Source organism: Argentina silus (genome assembly GCF_951799395.1).
Source record: "Argentina silus genome assembly, chromosome: 10".
NCBI classification, from domain to species: domain Eukaryota; kingdom Metazoa; phylum Chordata; class Actinopteri; order Argentiniformes; family Argentinidae; genus Argentina; species Argentina silus.
Window position 1 is genome coordinate 13,742,296 of NC_139664.1, and position 14,308 is coordinate 13,756,603.

The 14,308-nt window shown below is 40.5% G+C and overlaps 2 protein-coding genes across 5 annotated transcripts in view; one reads left to right on the plus strand and one right to left on the minus strand.

Moving 5' to 3' along the window:
* On the plus strand, positions 1–8,659 carry mboat1 (membrane bound O-acyltransferase domain containing 1). Of its 3 annotated transcripts, none has more exons than XR_014554468.1 (14): positions 1–281; positions 864–1,009; positions 1,249–1,326; positions 1,898–1,993; positions 3,642–3,697; positions 3,840–3,894; positions 4,195–4,387; positions 4,519–4,711; positions 4,831–4,934; positions 5,078–5,142; positions 5,264–5,396; positions 5,500–5,651; positions 5,798–6,949; positions 8,040–8,659. XR_014554468.1 is itself a non-coding variant. In XM_083679540.1 (13 exons), exons 1-13 carry the CDS (start codon positions 192–194, stop codon positions 5,922–5,924), a joined length of 1,488 nt encoding a protein of 495 aa, XP_083535666.1. In that variant the 5' UTR covers positions 1–191; the 3' UTR covers positions 5,925–8,659. The 3 variants fall into 3 exon arrangements, 1 of the variants encoding a protein (XP_083535666.1); XR_014554469.1 differs by having other exon boundaries at positions 864–1,005; XM_083679540.1 differs by having other exon boundaries at positions 5,798–8,659.
* Positions 4,821–14,308, minus strand: part of LOC310811404 (transmembrane protein 65-like) — a 25,487-nt gene continuing 15,999 nt past the window's right edge. Inside the window, exons 7-9 of one of the 2 annotated variants that reach the window (XM_083679542.1) lie at positions 13,916–14,021; positions 11,094–11,234; positions 4,821–4,913 (exon numbers count right to left, since the gene is read on the minus strand). In XM_083679542.1, the coding sequence (XP_083535668.1) occupies positions 11,106–11,234; positions 13,916–14,021 (235 nt within the window). In that variant the 3' untranslated portion in view covers positions 4,821–4,913; positions 11,094–11,105. Of the gene's footprint in view, positions 4,914–8,791; positions 11,235–13,915; positions 14,022–14,308 lie in introns of those variants that run through there. The other variant, XM_083679541.1, reaches the window with a different exon arrangement.

Below are 14,308 nucleotides of genomic sequence, written 5' to 3' on the forward strand. Positions count from 1 at the left end.
TATGCATATTGTTGTCAACGACTACATCACCGAGGAGTAATTTCGGGATGTATTTGAATCGCTACACAGTGAAGAGATTTTAGAAACGTCCATAGGCTTATGTCTTTCTTATTTACCATAACAGCATCAACTTTGCTTTGGTTCAGGCTATCTTTATCTTGCGGAGTGACCTCAGAACTTAAAAATGCAGAATGGGAGAGCTGACGAACTTCACGTTTAAAACTACTGGCTCTAAATGGTTACTTCCAGTCAGCGAATTCTTTGGATTTCCTTTGGATCAGGTAGGAGGATGACAAGTTGGCTACACTTCTCCAAATTGAGGACAACAGTTACCAAATAAAAAACTGTTTTCTAACTTAACCCTCATAGAGATCTTTTCTGCCTGCCTCAATAAGACTGTACAACTCCTCCTCCGGCTGGCTCGATCGGGGTGATCAGAGTCAGGCTGGGGGATGTTAAATCATACTGGACTGTTCTTACTGTATATAATGTTTCATTCTATTTTATTTTTTATTCTATTATTCTATTGTCACTTTATTTTGTTGTTGTTGTTTGTGATGTGAGCTGCTGTAACGCCTTAATTTCTCATCAATCAATAAAGTGCCTATCTATCTATCTATCTATCTAGCCACGACACTCATATTATCGTCAAACATGTCATATGCAATGATTATGATTGTATAAAAATGATGCAACATTCTGCTTGCTTCCAAATGACAATGATCCAAACTCAGCACAGCAGACATTTTCTAATTGAAATATTATGTTGCCATACGACTGTAATTTTTGGTACACACACAAGTATTCTACTTGCCAACATATATACAGTAGGCTATATCTGCGACCTCCACTTCTCTCCGCAGGTGAACTTCCTAGCTTGTCAGGTGTTTGCCCTGGGTGCTGCTTTTTGGTTCCGTCTCTACCTCAGCCCCCGACATGCCAGCACGGTCGTCCGCCATGCAGTGGCCACTCTCTTTGGGGTCTCTTTTGTAATATTCTGCTTTGGTTGGTAAGGACCCTTATCTGCTTATAATTATTCCCAATAGCATTGAAGGTGTTTACATGGTAATGATGCAAGTAATACCACTGTAGTTGATTAGTGATTAGGTAGCATCTCTTATGGTTTATATGTTAGTAGATTTGCTTTTAAAGAAAGCTATTGTTAGCTACTTTGACAAAGAACATATGTTTATGTGAGCAATAGAAAGTATGAACACAGCAATGTTTTTGATATGTTTATTCCTACAGGTATTCAGCACATATTTTCCTCTTGGTGTTTGTGTGCTACTGCATCATGGTCAAAGCTGACATTCACAACATTCACAGGTGAAACAATGTTTTCTTCCTTCCTGGACATCTAACCAAAATGTAGTCTGTAGCCACTCTAAATTGACATGCTAATGACACAACTCCATAAACAATTTGCTTTGCTGTATTTGTGTAACAGTCACCATTTTGAACACATTAGGAAATGGCAGCATGACTTGCCAGCATTTTTCTTTTGTAAACTTTCTTCTGTAAGAGAACTATATTACTACATGCTCTCAATATCACAATATGCTCTACAGCCCAACTGTAAGTCACCATGTTGAATACGTTTGGAAATGGCAACAGGACTTGTCAGCAAGACCTGTGCCAAATGTTTAGGGCTGTGTTTGTGGAATGTTATGAATGTAGTCTAGATAAAGAACACAGCTCAGATTTGTATGTTAGGGATTCTTGTAGTTAAAGATAGCATTGTTCTCTCTGAGTCATCACCTTGACTCTCTCCAGTAAGAAAAAAGATCTCACCACAGCATAGGCCTAGTTGTATAGATGAGAGGGATTCTTTATTGAACTCACAACTCTACAATACTCCAATATAGATTTTTGAACTAATGGAAGTTTTCCCCCACAGGTATTCTATGATCATGGCCATGGGCTACCTCACAGTGTGCCAAGTTAGCAGAGTCTTTATATTTAACTATGGAATACTGTCAACAGACTTCTCTGGGTGAGTATGTTGAACCAGTTTTAAAAGATTACTGCTGTCAGTCAGCATTGCCGCTAGTGATTTAATTCAGCATTGCGGTGTAATAAGGAGTTTTCATACTCATGTGGTTAGTGGCCAAGGGACAGATAAGAATCTTGCTGGATATAGCTAGTCCTCCTCCATATTATCTTCATATATATTAACTATCTACCTCTTGAATTGTTGAAATTTGCAAGTTTGAAAGTTGCAAGGCACTTACTTGATAAACAGCCATCTACAATCAATGCTTTTACCCTCCCCCCTCTCTCTCTCTCTTTTTTTTTGTCTCTCTCACACACACAATCACACACTTACACACACACACACACCTCTCCTCTCTCTGTCTTTTAGTGCTGTTGTTTCTGCCACTCCACCGAGGTAGTTTCTCTTATCTGCAGGTTTCCCTGGTTCCTGCGCAGAGTTGGATGCACTGCCCTCAACAAATTATACAACTGATAAAACAGTTTGCCAGTTTATAGTGCCTGGTGCTGCCATTTTTTGCTAACTGCCTCTAACAAAATGTCCTTTCTCTGAAGACGCAGTCAGTGAAGGCAGAGGATGAAATCAGCTGAATGATATTATGCTGATGAATGGCCAACCCTCAGTGAGATGTTCCATTCATGTCTGTCGCTTTTCCCTATGTTGCCAGTGTGCCCTGTGGCTTGCTGTCCTTACAGGCTCTGTGTATCACACCTAAACCCCCAAACACATGCATATTTTGAGGTGACTGGGAACCTAGCTTTAGTTATGATACAGAATCCACCACCACATCTACACTCACCGAACACTTTATTAGGAACACTTTACTAATACTGGGTAGGGCCTCCCTTTGCTCTCAAAACAGCCTCAATTCTCGGTGGCATTGATTCCACAAGATGTTGGAAACATTCCTTTGAAATTCCATGGATGACATGATTGCATCACGCAATTCCTGCAGATTTTTCAGGTGCACTTTCAAGCTGTGAATTTCCCATTCTACCACATCCCAATTGGATTCAGATCCGGTGACTGGGAAGGCCACTGAAGAACACTGAACTTATTGTCTTGTGTTCATGAAACCAGTTTGAGACTACTTTTGCTTTGTGACATGATGCATTATCATGCTGGAAGTAGCCATTAGAAGATGGGTAAATTGTGGCCATGCACATGGTCAGCAACAGTACTCAAATGTACTCAATTCAGTACATTCTTTCATAGTGTGTCTCAAGTCTCCGATGCCACTACTCTTGACCTGGCAATGCCAGCCAGTGTCGACAACGGTTTATGTCACATGACCACACAATGGCATGCACTCACAGAGACTTCAGTGTTTGTGTCTTGTGTCTAACAGAGGGTGTTCTATCTGATGTGAGTGAAAGTGGAGCAAACTGGAAACAAGACTAAGATGACTACTATACTGTACAACTGGTTCTACAGTGCATGAACTTCTTGTCCCCCCTGTGAACCAAATATTTATTTATTTCAGTCAAATGTGCCAACAAAGAGATAGGTGTAATACTCATTTAATCAAAGTTCAGTTGTGGCATGCATTGTTACTTCAAATGCTGATCACTTTTATTTCGCTCCTTGTATGCGAATCCCTGGGTTAGGGTCTAATGTAATCATCAAAACCTTAAATTTCTCCCCTCAGGCCACTGATGATAGTTACACAGAAGATCACTACGCTAGCTTTCCAGTTACATGATGGTAAGGCATATCTGGGAAATTGAATTGACCCTTTTCACCCCACTCACAAATGTGAATTGTTTTGGGGGGTTTTTCCACTTCTTTGATGGTTGGATGGGAAAACATTACAATCCTATCTCTTCTACATCTCCATTGTTTCCAGGTTTGTCTAAAAAGGCTGAGGACCTGACAGCAGATCAGAAACGCCTTGCTGTACAGTATGTATTTGTTACAGTATGATACAGTATGTTTTTTACTTTGATCTCCATGCATGCTGCCTTGCAATATGTTTGCTTAGTCTTGATTGTAGGAAAACATGATGTAGAATTGTATTGACCTGCACACCTCTGGCTGAATTACACCATTACAATGTAGGAAAATGCCTTTGTGAATGACATTGATATGCCTGTATGTATCCCTTGGACAATGGAGCATGTTTGGGATGTAAACAGAGATGATCCTTGTCTCCTAGTGGTGCATTAAGAGATTTTTTAAAATGTCAGTCTTTCCATCCGCAGCTCAAAGCCCTCACTGATGGAGTACCTCAGCTACAACCTAAACTTCCTTAGCATACTGGTTGGGCCATGCAGCACTTATATGGACTACACTGACTTCATAGAGGGGAAACACATCCAGAAGAGGCTCAGGAGGCTGTCAGGGACCAGCAATGGGCAGAATGGCTTTGATAAAGCTCCAGAGCCCTCACCCATGGTACGTCACATGCAGAACCAGTTATTATCGATTTGATCAATAATAAGTAGGAATGCTAACATGCTGTCATTTCATGTGCATTCTAGTGTTGCAGTTGGCCATGAATGATCCAACTCTTTCTGATTTTCTAGGGGGCTGTCACGCATAAATTGCTGATCTGTTCTCTCTGCATGCTCCTGTTCCTGACCGTCACCAAAGCTTTCCCTGTCACCTATAATGTTGATAGCCACTTCATCAGTGAAGCATCTTTTCTAACTAGATTGACGTATGCCTTCTTATCAATACAAGCAGCAAGACCCAAGTTCTACTTTGCATGGACCTTAGGTGATTCTTTTGTAGTCACTATGAGTTTAGATGATTTCTTGATACATTTCTGCATGAAAACACTTTGTAACACACTGATGCAGTTGGAAGTCCATTTACCTGAGCTTTTGTCTCCTCAGCCGATGCCATTAACAATGCTGCAGGTTATGGTCTCAAAGGTGTGGATGAAAACGGACAGGTGTCCTGGGATCTCATCTCCAACCTGAATATATGGGGAATTGAGGTAAGTTTACCATTTGGCTTTCTGTGTGGAAATTAAAACTCCTTTTGCATTACATTATATAGTTACTTTAAACAACCTCATGTGTGACATGGGAAATGTATGCCATTAACTGTATAAACCTTTCTATATGATATTTTTTGCAGACAGCGACTAGTTTCAAGAACTTCATTGACAACTGGAATATTCAGACTGGTGTTTGGCTCAAGACGTAAGTGCTGTTTCCTTCAGAACAGAACATAGATACACAGGTACATACACAATGAGTCCAAATCCATTTCAGGTCCGTCAAGTACTGTTGTCCTCCATGTAACTCTATTCTCACTTCTCAGCATTTGCTATGACCGGGCGCCTCGTTACCCCACTGCTCTGACATTTGTCCTGTCGGCGCTGTGGCATGGGGTTTACCCAGGGTACTACTTCACCTTCATCACCGCCATCCCTATTACATTGGCAGCCCGAGCCGTGAGTCCCCCTGTTCCTCTCTCTTTGAAAGTCATTCACCTCACAAAGTCGTCACAGTGTCAACCAGGGCAAAACGTCACTCTCTCCTGTGTCTGTCCAACAGGTCCGTAAAAACCTCCGTCAGCATTTCTTGTCCTCCAGTGCAGTAAAGCTTGGCTATGATGTAATGACCTGGGCAGCCACTCAGCTTGCTATCTGCTACACTGTGATGCCATTCCTGCTGTTGGCAGTAGAGCCAACCATGCAGTACTACAAGTATGATCATACATCCTCTGATATTTTTAGTTTCTTTGCATTTAGATACTGTGATGATATGCCTGTATCGTGTTCCACAGTTCTCTTTTACTTGTCTTATTTTTATATGGCATCTATATTTCATCAAATCCTCTTTTCTCCTACAGATCGATGTACTTTCATGTTCACATCATCAGCATTCTGACTGCGATTGTTCTGCACCACAAATGGAGAGGCACCAAGCCTCCACCGTACCAGTCCCAGCACTCCAACAACAACGTGAAGGGAAACTGAAGTCTGCTCTGTGTGTGGACCCACAGAGCCGGGGCCTGGGTAGACAAAGACATCTCTGTGTGTCCACAACAAAGAGTGTGCTCAGTAGGGCCTGTGCCCGCTGGCTGGGACGCCCTGCGCTCTAGAAACATCCATTACTGCTGCCAGCCCCACAGGATCACCAACAAGAGGCCTCTGCACACATAAGAGCTAAGGAAAGGAAAAGCAGAGCTCCCTGGTCATAGAATTAGACATGGCTGGCCCATTTATTCTGACCAGACAGGATTGATCAAGCTAAAGCTAGCTCATAACCAAGATGTTAGTTGTGGTACTGTATGAGCTATACTGTACACTTGTGTGTTCATTGTGCTGTGAATGCAGGGAAATAATCAGGCATCCTGAAGTTTTGATGCCCTTGTTATGCCCTTATTACTGTAAGAGCTGTTTGAACTGTTTAACTTGAATGATGTATGGGTCACATAACCTAATGTTAATTTATCTCCAAGTATTTTGTTGACATTATGAGTTATAGAAAAAGGATGAGCAGATCAAACTATTGTAAGCTACAAGTTGTAGACCTTTTGAAAAATAGAGTTTGTTGTATATACTTCTATATACTTTACTCTACACCTACTGTGATATAACTGGTTCATTTGCCATTCTCTGTTGAAGTGATATCATTAGTGGTCTGTAGGGGGAGAGGTGCTATTATGGCTGTAGACTGTAGTGTAACACATTACTGCAATCAGTGTTTTCTCCTTTTGACGTAACTTCTTGGATGATGTAGACTATGTGAGAGGATAGAGAAATTAGTTGTATTTTTTAAGGTGTGATTGTATAATATGTCCATTTATTTTGTATTAACTGAAAAGAAGAACCGTTAGTCTCAGATGAGGTCACAGCAGCACCAATGACATCTGTTGAAAATGTTTGGCTTTGTTTCAGGGAATTGCAATGCTTTGATTCCCCAGAATGAGTTCCAAGAATTTGGCTGACCTACTAATGATGCTTACATAAACTAAAGAGAGAGTGCACACAATCACAAGGTAAATGCTGATTTTTGTATGCTTAATTTTATAATGCGAAACATAGGAGGCATTAAAGTGTTGAAGTTTGGTTTGAAGTCACCACTTTTTATAACTCATCAATCAGGTATAACCAAGGATGTACTGTACATTTAAAAGGATAATAAGCTACCCCTTCAAACCCATTGAAATATCCATGAGTGTATAGAAGCACCTTTTTCAACAATATTTCTCTTATTCTTGTGTAATATTCTCTCATATTTCTTACGTAATGATCACTCTGAGGCCCATAACTGGCTGATACTGTAGCTGTAAGAAGAATAGGAGCTTGTAGTCCAGTGTCTTTATCTATATTAAACTGTCATTTGGTCCATGATCGTCTGAAGGGACACTTGATTGAAGAGGGAGATTAGGGGGATATCCTGTCATGATTGGAGGGCTATGATTAAAGGATCAATTGAGCCACAACTACTTTATATGATTGGGAGTTCTCAGGTTTTTGTTGATTTCCCTTTATCAATGATGCTAACAAGTATTGTCAGAAGTGGGGTTTCAACTATGTTCCATATATATTGACACCTGAACATAGTGCCTTAGACCACCCAGCCATGGTGACCTAGAGTAGGCTTGTATGACTTTAGGCCTACTGAGGCAGGTGTAAGTCTGAGACTCTAAACTCTCGTCTCTGTCTGAATAATAGAATAGAGGATGTGCCCTTTAGGCTTCACTAACTTCATTACCATGCAAAGCACAGGCACTTCTGTTTCAACAGGAGGTGGTGCTCAAAACTATTAGGCCCAATCCATCAGATCACCTCCACGAAATGTTAATGAATTCATTCTTATAACAAAGTGAAAAGGGCAAATGTGAGTTAGAACAGATTGTTTTGCACACTTATTAATCAGAGGAGCCCTGTGCACACCAAGTTTGGAGGAGGGAGGCAGAAGAAAGTAAGATATAGACCCAGAGCTGTTCAGTTACAGCCAATGATGCAGAGGGGATGCAGAGGGGGGAGATTGAGCACCATGGACGTCAGAAGCTCATTTCAGATGAGAGCGGTGTGGTCACATCACAGTGAATACACCACTCTGCTCATTTATCACTTTGACAGGGCCACCGGTCACCAGAACCAGACAGGAGAGACCACTGCCTGTTTACTCCTGACTGCGCTGCTACAGGGAGTGTTGGAGCAGACAGCCTATCCGACACAAGCCCCGAAGAACCTATGACTCAGTTACAATGGACTGTATATATTTTGCAACTGGGTCAAAATCATGTTGGAAGAAAAGTTTAGACAAAAATGAAAACACAGTAACACAGGTATTGTATTGGACGTTATTCATTGCCATTTCACGTTGAAACTCTGGATTAAAGTTACAATAGATGTCATGTGTCGGTCTGTATTTTTTCTTACATACAATTCATAAATATACAGAGTACATTGATAATCTCACAATATAAAATGGATATCATGTTCTAATGAGATGGTCATAGAGAAATGGGCTGTGTATCAAGCAGCACCCTGCAGTTAAAGGTAGTTGCTGAGCACGATCTACTGCATGTTCTGGGTTAGAATGGTTGGAATGCAATTTCCACCTAAAACATCCCTGTTTTTATCCTTTCATGCAGAATTCATTATCTCAAAACAAGCTGTTTCTTCACTGTATCAAATATGAGTGACCATATGGGAATGTTACAATGTAAATCTAGGTCCATAAAGCCAGCACATCCCCCCCCAAAAAAGAAAAAAGCTAACTGATAAACTCAAGTTGAGTAAAAACCACCCAAAGCTGGATTGTGACATCACATGGCTGAGCAAAAGGTTTAGATATTCTAGTGTTTACAGTACACCAGTTATCACACACTCTTTGAGATGTTTATTGCTGCCAAATAATGACAATATCATCCAATGTGCACTATAGGCAGTGATTTCTATAGTGTTCTACCACAGTTTTTCTAGGTATATGAAAGTCAAACATTTTGCTCAGCCTCACAATTGAATCGTTGATTAATTTCATAGTGAGCATGCAGCTACTCCTTAAAAACAAAAAAGAACATTTCCATTGGAGTGTTGAAATCCTGGTGGTAGACATCGTCCTATTCTTATACATTCCCAAAGTACAGGATGCATTTCTTTTTAGAGTGCAACATGTACATATACTTCATATACAGTACATGCAAAGTGTATATTGAGCATTTCAGGTCAAAGGGTCCTATGTACGTAAAGAGAACAACTGAAGACTTTTTTCCTACTCAACGTTCCTTCTATTGCTGTACAGGATCTATAATCAAGATCACTTCATAAATAAATAATTCCAAATCATGCCAACGTAAAATACTTTTGTACAAGTTTTTTTTTCTTAGGGCATACAGATAAAGTTATGCATCATAGTGACCCTCTGCGTCTTACAGACACTGTTATGGTTATCAAAGTATTTTCTTTTGTTTTAATCTCATTTCAAGAATTAGTCTCAGGAGAGAGCTCATCTGAAAATAAATACAAGTGTTTGTGCTTGTGATTTCCCATTTAAATAAAATGAATAAAAGATTCAAAAGCATCTTCCAACAGTAAAGACCTTAAAGTGCCGCATGGTGATTTTCAAATCATTTCACTTCAATTGAGGGGTTCAATAACACACAAATGAAGCTTTGTCAGAGGAGTATTATGAAATGATGAGCCATCCCATCTCACAGAGGCTCTAAAACAACCTGTCCCCCAGGGTACAGTCTGAGAATACAACCCAGTACCGGAGAGAAAGAGAGATGAGACGTCCTACTGTATAATGGTGTGCATGGCATTTCTCTGTAAGGGCATCCCAGAATGAATATATCAATATTATTCAAACTAGTGTATATAAAAACTGAAATTGTGATTAAACAGAAAAACTAGCTATAACTTGGATGCCTCTACACATACAGTAGGGGCCATAGGACAGGACTGCATAAGCATGTGCATGTTAAGACGTGAGTTCCGACAACCAATGGCCAGCCCTGTGGTTAAGGCACATATGACCAGGAACATAGACAGTCATGCTGAGTTGGGTTTGTAGTATGTAGTGTTAGACTTCTTCTTTATAACAGTCAATGTTATTGGAAGAGCTGGCTCCACAACGCCTCCTGGTGGAAAAAGCCTGGGACCCAAGCTGAATAAGACTATCAGTGGACACCCCAAGCATTCTACTCCAACCTCCAAAGGGGAGATGAGGTTATGAACTACAATTCAACCCTAACCGTAACCCAAGTTCCACAGCTCAAAGAATCGCAAAATTAAACAAAAAGAGATGTATATTCTTATTCTGCTTGTGCCACAGTATGAAGTTAGGGTGGTATGGTGCCACCATTAAAAGCTGCCGTTAAGAGCCGTATCATGTTTTAGCTATGTGATGCAGAGCAACAGGAAATGAGGAATCAAATCCAATATGACAGGTGCAACCCCAGCATACTAACGGATGAACATTTACTGTGTGTTTTCTATCTATCTACACCAGCTGGTCTCACTCTCTCCTAGTTTTCGAGAGGATTTTTCATTTGGCCAAAAGAGAATAGCTGACAGCATGTTTAGTACCTTCAATGCTGCAGGACTGCAGTCCACCATGAGCCTGACTATGTACATCAAGTCTATGTATATCAACCCCCCCTCCAAAAAAAGTGAAAAAAAAGTTAGCATGGTTGGAGGGGGATTGGCTTGCATTTTTCCTTGTTGTCTTATACTGCTTTTGTTTGGATGTTGTTTGAACGTTGCAGGTACTATTAAGATTTAAGACTTTGACATCAAAGGTATTCATGCTCATACACTGTAGTGTTAGTAATCTAATTCACCCAAGTCTGGCAAAACAGATTGAGGTTATTATGTAATAGTTGCGTTGTGGAGTAGTCCAATGATAATTCCTTTCAACTTCAAGAGAAGCCAGGTCCTTGTGTTAAAGGTAGGCTCTGGGACATGACGTCATGCCAGGAAGTCTACAGCAACTTTTACCAAAGATATTTGGAGAAAGTAAAGATGTGAACAACTGTAGGCACTCATTAGACTTCGGCACATGCGCACCGTCACAATATGCATGCCAGAGTGGACCGTCTCCTCTCGTTTCTTGATCGTCTCCGTTTTGAAATTATGTCTGTAGTGTCCCCCGCTCTTTTCCCATTGACGTCATATCCCAGAGTCTACCTTTAGGTTGTCTCAATTGCTGTTGCTGTCAGTGGAGGTTGGTCCATCTTTTCCCTCCTTTTTCTCTTTTTTGTCATCCGTGAAGAAGAGAAGAGGGAACATGCCCAGTATACAGCCGATACCTACTCCGAGAGCTTTACCCTGCAACCAAGAACATAGACAACAGACAATCTCAGTTCATATGATGCATATAGACTATAACCCAAATGTTACATGTGGTTTGACATGCAGATAGAAACAGAATCTTTCACATAGAAAAAAATTATGTGACCTTATCAGAAACCACAGAATGTGTGAGGCACTTAAAGTTTGACATTAATTAGGTTTTTCACAATTGAGTGCACAGATAGGACCAGAAGGATAAGTTGGGCTCTGAGGCTTTATGCTATTTAAAATCACTCAATTTATTTTTGGAATTAAAGGTGCAAGGTGTAAGTCTGTTGGGAATCTGCCACCTCTGGCCGCAGAGATGAAATTCAGTTTGAAGTTCCAAACAAAAACATCCTCCCGAACAATAATATAGTCCGCGAAATGGACTTTAAACATTAGCTGTTGTGTTTCTGCATGCATGCACAATTTGAAGAGGCAGCCACCAGAGACAGAACACCCCAGGCCGATTGTAAACAATCTAAATCTCACACCTGACCCTCCATTTTAGAAAGTGTTTTTTGGGACCAAAATAGCATTGGTAGGCCTAAATGAAATATTTATTTCAAAGGATCTCATTCCCTAATCTCTACCAATTAAACATTGTCAACATAAATTATTTAGAACCATTAGAAAGCTTGTTACGTACTGCACCTTTAATACAGTGCCCTCCATAACTATTGGAAAGATGAAGCATTGTCTTCTTTTAGCTATATACTGTACTCCAACAGTTTGGATTTGAAATCAAACAATTACTGAGGTTAAAGTAGAGATTCTCAGCTTTAATTCAATCTTTTTTTTCAGACTGGGTTCACCATTTAGAAAGTACAACATTTGTAAACATAGTCCCCCTATTTTAGGGCTCCAAATGTATTATGTAAAATCAAATAATGTCCAAATAAGGTACTCATGTTTAGTATTTAGTCAACAATCCTTTGCATGGGGGCGCTTAGTGGCGTAGCACACCAATGCGCTTACCACGTAATCGCAAGGTTCCTGGTTCGATTCCGACCCCTGACCTATCTTGCATGTCATCCCTCCTCTCTCTCTCCCATCCTTCCTGTCAATCTCTAATGTCTCTATCCCAATGAAGCAGAAATGCCCTAAAAACAAATTTTAAAAAAACAACAAAATAAACAATCCTTTGCATGAAATAACTGCCTGAAGTTGGCGATCCACTGACTCCACCACATGCTGGGTATATTCGCTGGTGATGCTCTGCCAGGCCTGTACTGCAGCCATCTTCAGTTGTTGTTTGTTTTTAGGTCTTTTTGCCTAAAATCTTATCATCAAAAAATTAAATGCATGTTCAATTGGACTCATTAAAATCAGAAGATTGACTTGGCAAGTCAAGAACTTTCTGCTTTTTGGCGCTGAAAAACACCTAGTTGCTATCTTTGGGGTCATTGTCTTACTGTATGATGAAGTGCCATCCAATGAATTTGGAGGCATTTGCTTGTACTCAAGCAGACAAGATGTTTTTGTACATCTCAGAATACATTTTGCTACTGCTGTCATCAATTAAGACAAGTTAGCCAGTTCTTTTGGCAGCTATATAGTACATGCCTAAACCTTAGCACCCCCTCCACCATGCTTCAAAGATGAGGTAGAAAATCTTGGCAGATACCTTTTTCTCCAAACCTTCCTCTTGCAATCACTCTGGTACATGATAATGTTTTTACTATCAGTCCACAAGACCGTTTTTCAGACCTCTGCAGGCTTTTCAGGTACTTTTTAGCAAACTGTAACCTGACCATGCTTTTTGAGGATAACTAGGCTTTGCACCTTGCAGTGAAGCCTCTGTAGTTCGCCTGGTGACGTATTCTGCAGATGGTAGTCTCTGACACATTCACGCCTACCACCTTCCTAATCTGTGGAACAGTTGTTTCATTTTTTTTTCCTTAATTATGGTGAGCATTCTTCGGTCATCCACTATAGAGGTATTCCTTGGCCTACCAGCTCGATTTCTGAGCTCACCAGTGCTTTGTTACAAACTGTTGATTTTGGTAAGTCTAAGGTTTTGGCTCTGTATCTGATAGATCTTTCTGATATTTCAGTGTCATAATGGCTTCCACCACTCACTGACGTCTCTTTGGTCCTCATGTTGACAGACACCAATAGCAGACTCCAAAGTCAAGCCAATTTTCCAATACTTTTGGTACCCTGAAATAGAGGGACTATGTATAAGGGTTGTGATTTCTAAATCGTGAAACCAATCTGAATAAAATACTGAATTAAAGCTGAGAATCTCTACTTCAAACTGTTGGAGTATAGAGCTAAAAAAGGACAAAATGCTTCCTCTTCTTTCCAATACTTATGGAGGGCACTGTATGTGATCAGAAGCATAATTTAATGTGACTGATGTCATTGTGATGGATTATTATTGCATAAAGACCTGACACCTCAGTAAATGGCACAGAAATATTTGTGATTAATAACATGCTAATCTCTTGGCCAATCAAAGATGAAGAGGAGTGAGGGAAAGTCTATATTTCTTGTCACCCTGTCTCCTGGATTTACTTAATCCTGTCTTCAGTCAAATCTCATAATCAAAGGCATATTTTGCAGGAGATTTCAGACTCAGTTACGACTCATTGGAGACAGGTAAGGAAACAGCAGTTGAGAGGACTGCCTGACACAGGTGTGGTGTGACCTAACACCTCAGAGATACTTACAGAGTGGCAGCTGACCCTGGTCTGCCACATGTCCGCCTGTTTGGGATTCAGGTCCGGAATCTGCATCCCCATCCTACACGCCAGCGCCTCCACATACCCTGCAAGGCTGAGAGAGGAAGACGCCATCACTAATATGCAGAGTGAAGAATCCTGCAGAGACATATACAGTAGAGTGTGAATCTGGCTGGGCTGGGATTTTGCCACGACAGAGCTGTGTTAAAAATACATTACATTCTTGCTTGGCTGTCATAACTCGCACCGCACCTTGCTCTCTTCCTTTGCTCTAGTCAGTAAGAGATGAACAGCAGCAGCATCTGTTCAGTTAAATGTTTTTGCTGTTATTATTTTCGTTTAGGCTATATGCAGTGCAAGTATTCAGACCCTTTCATTTTT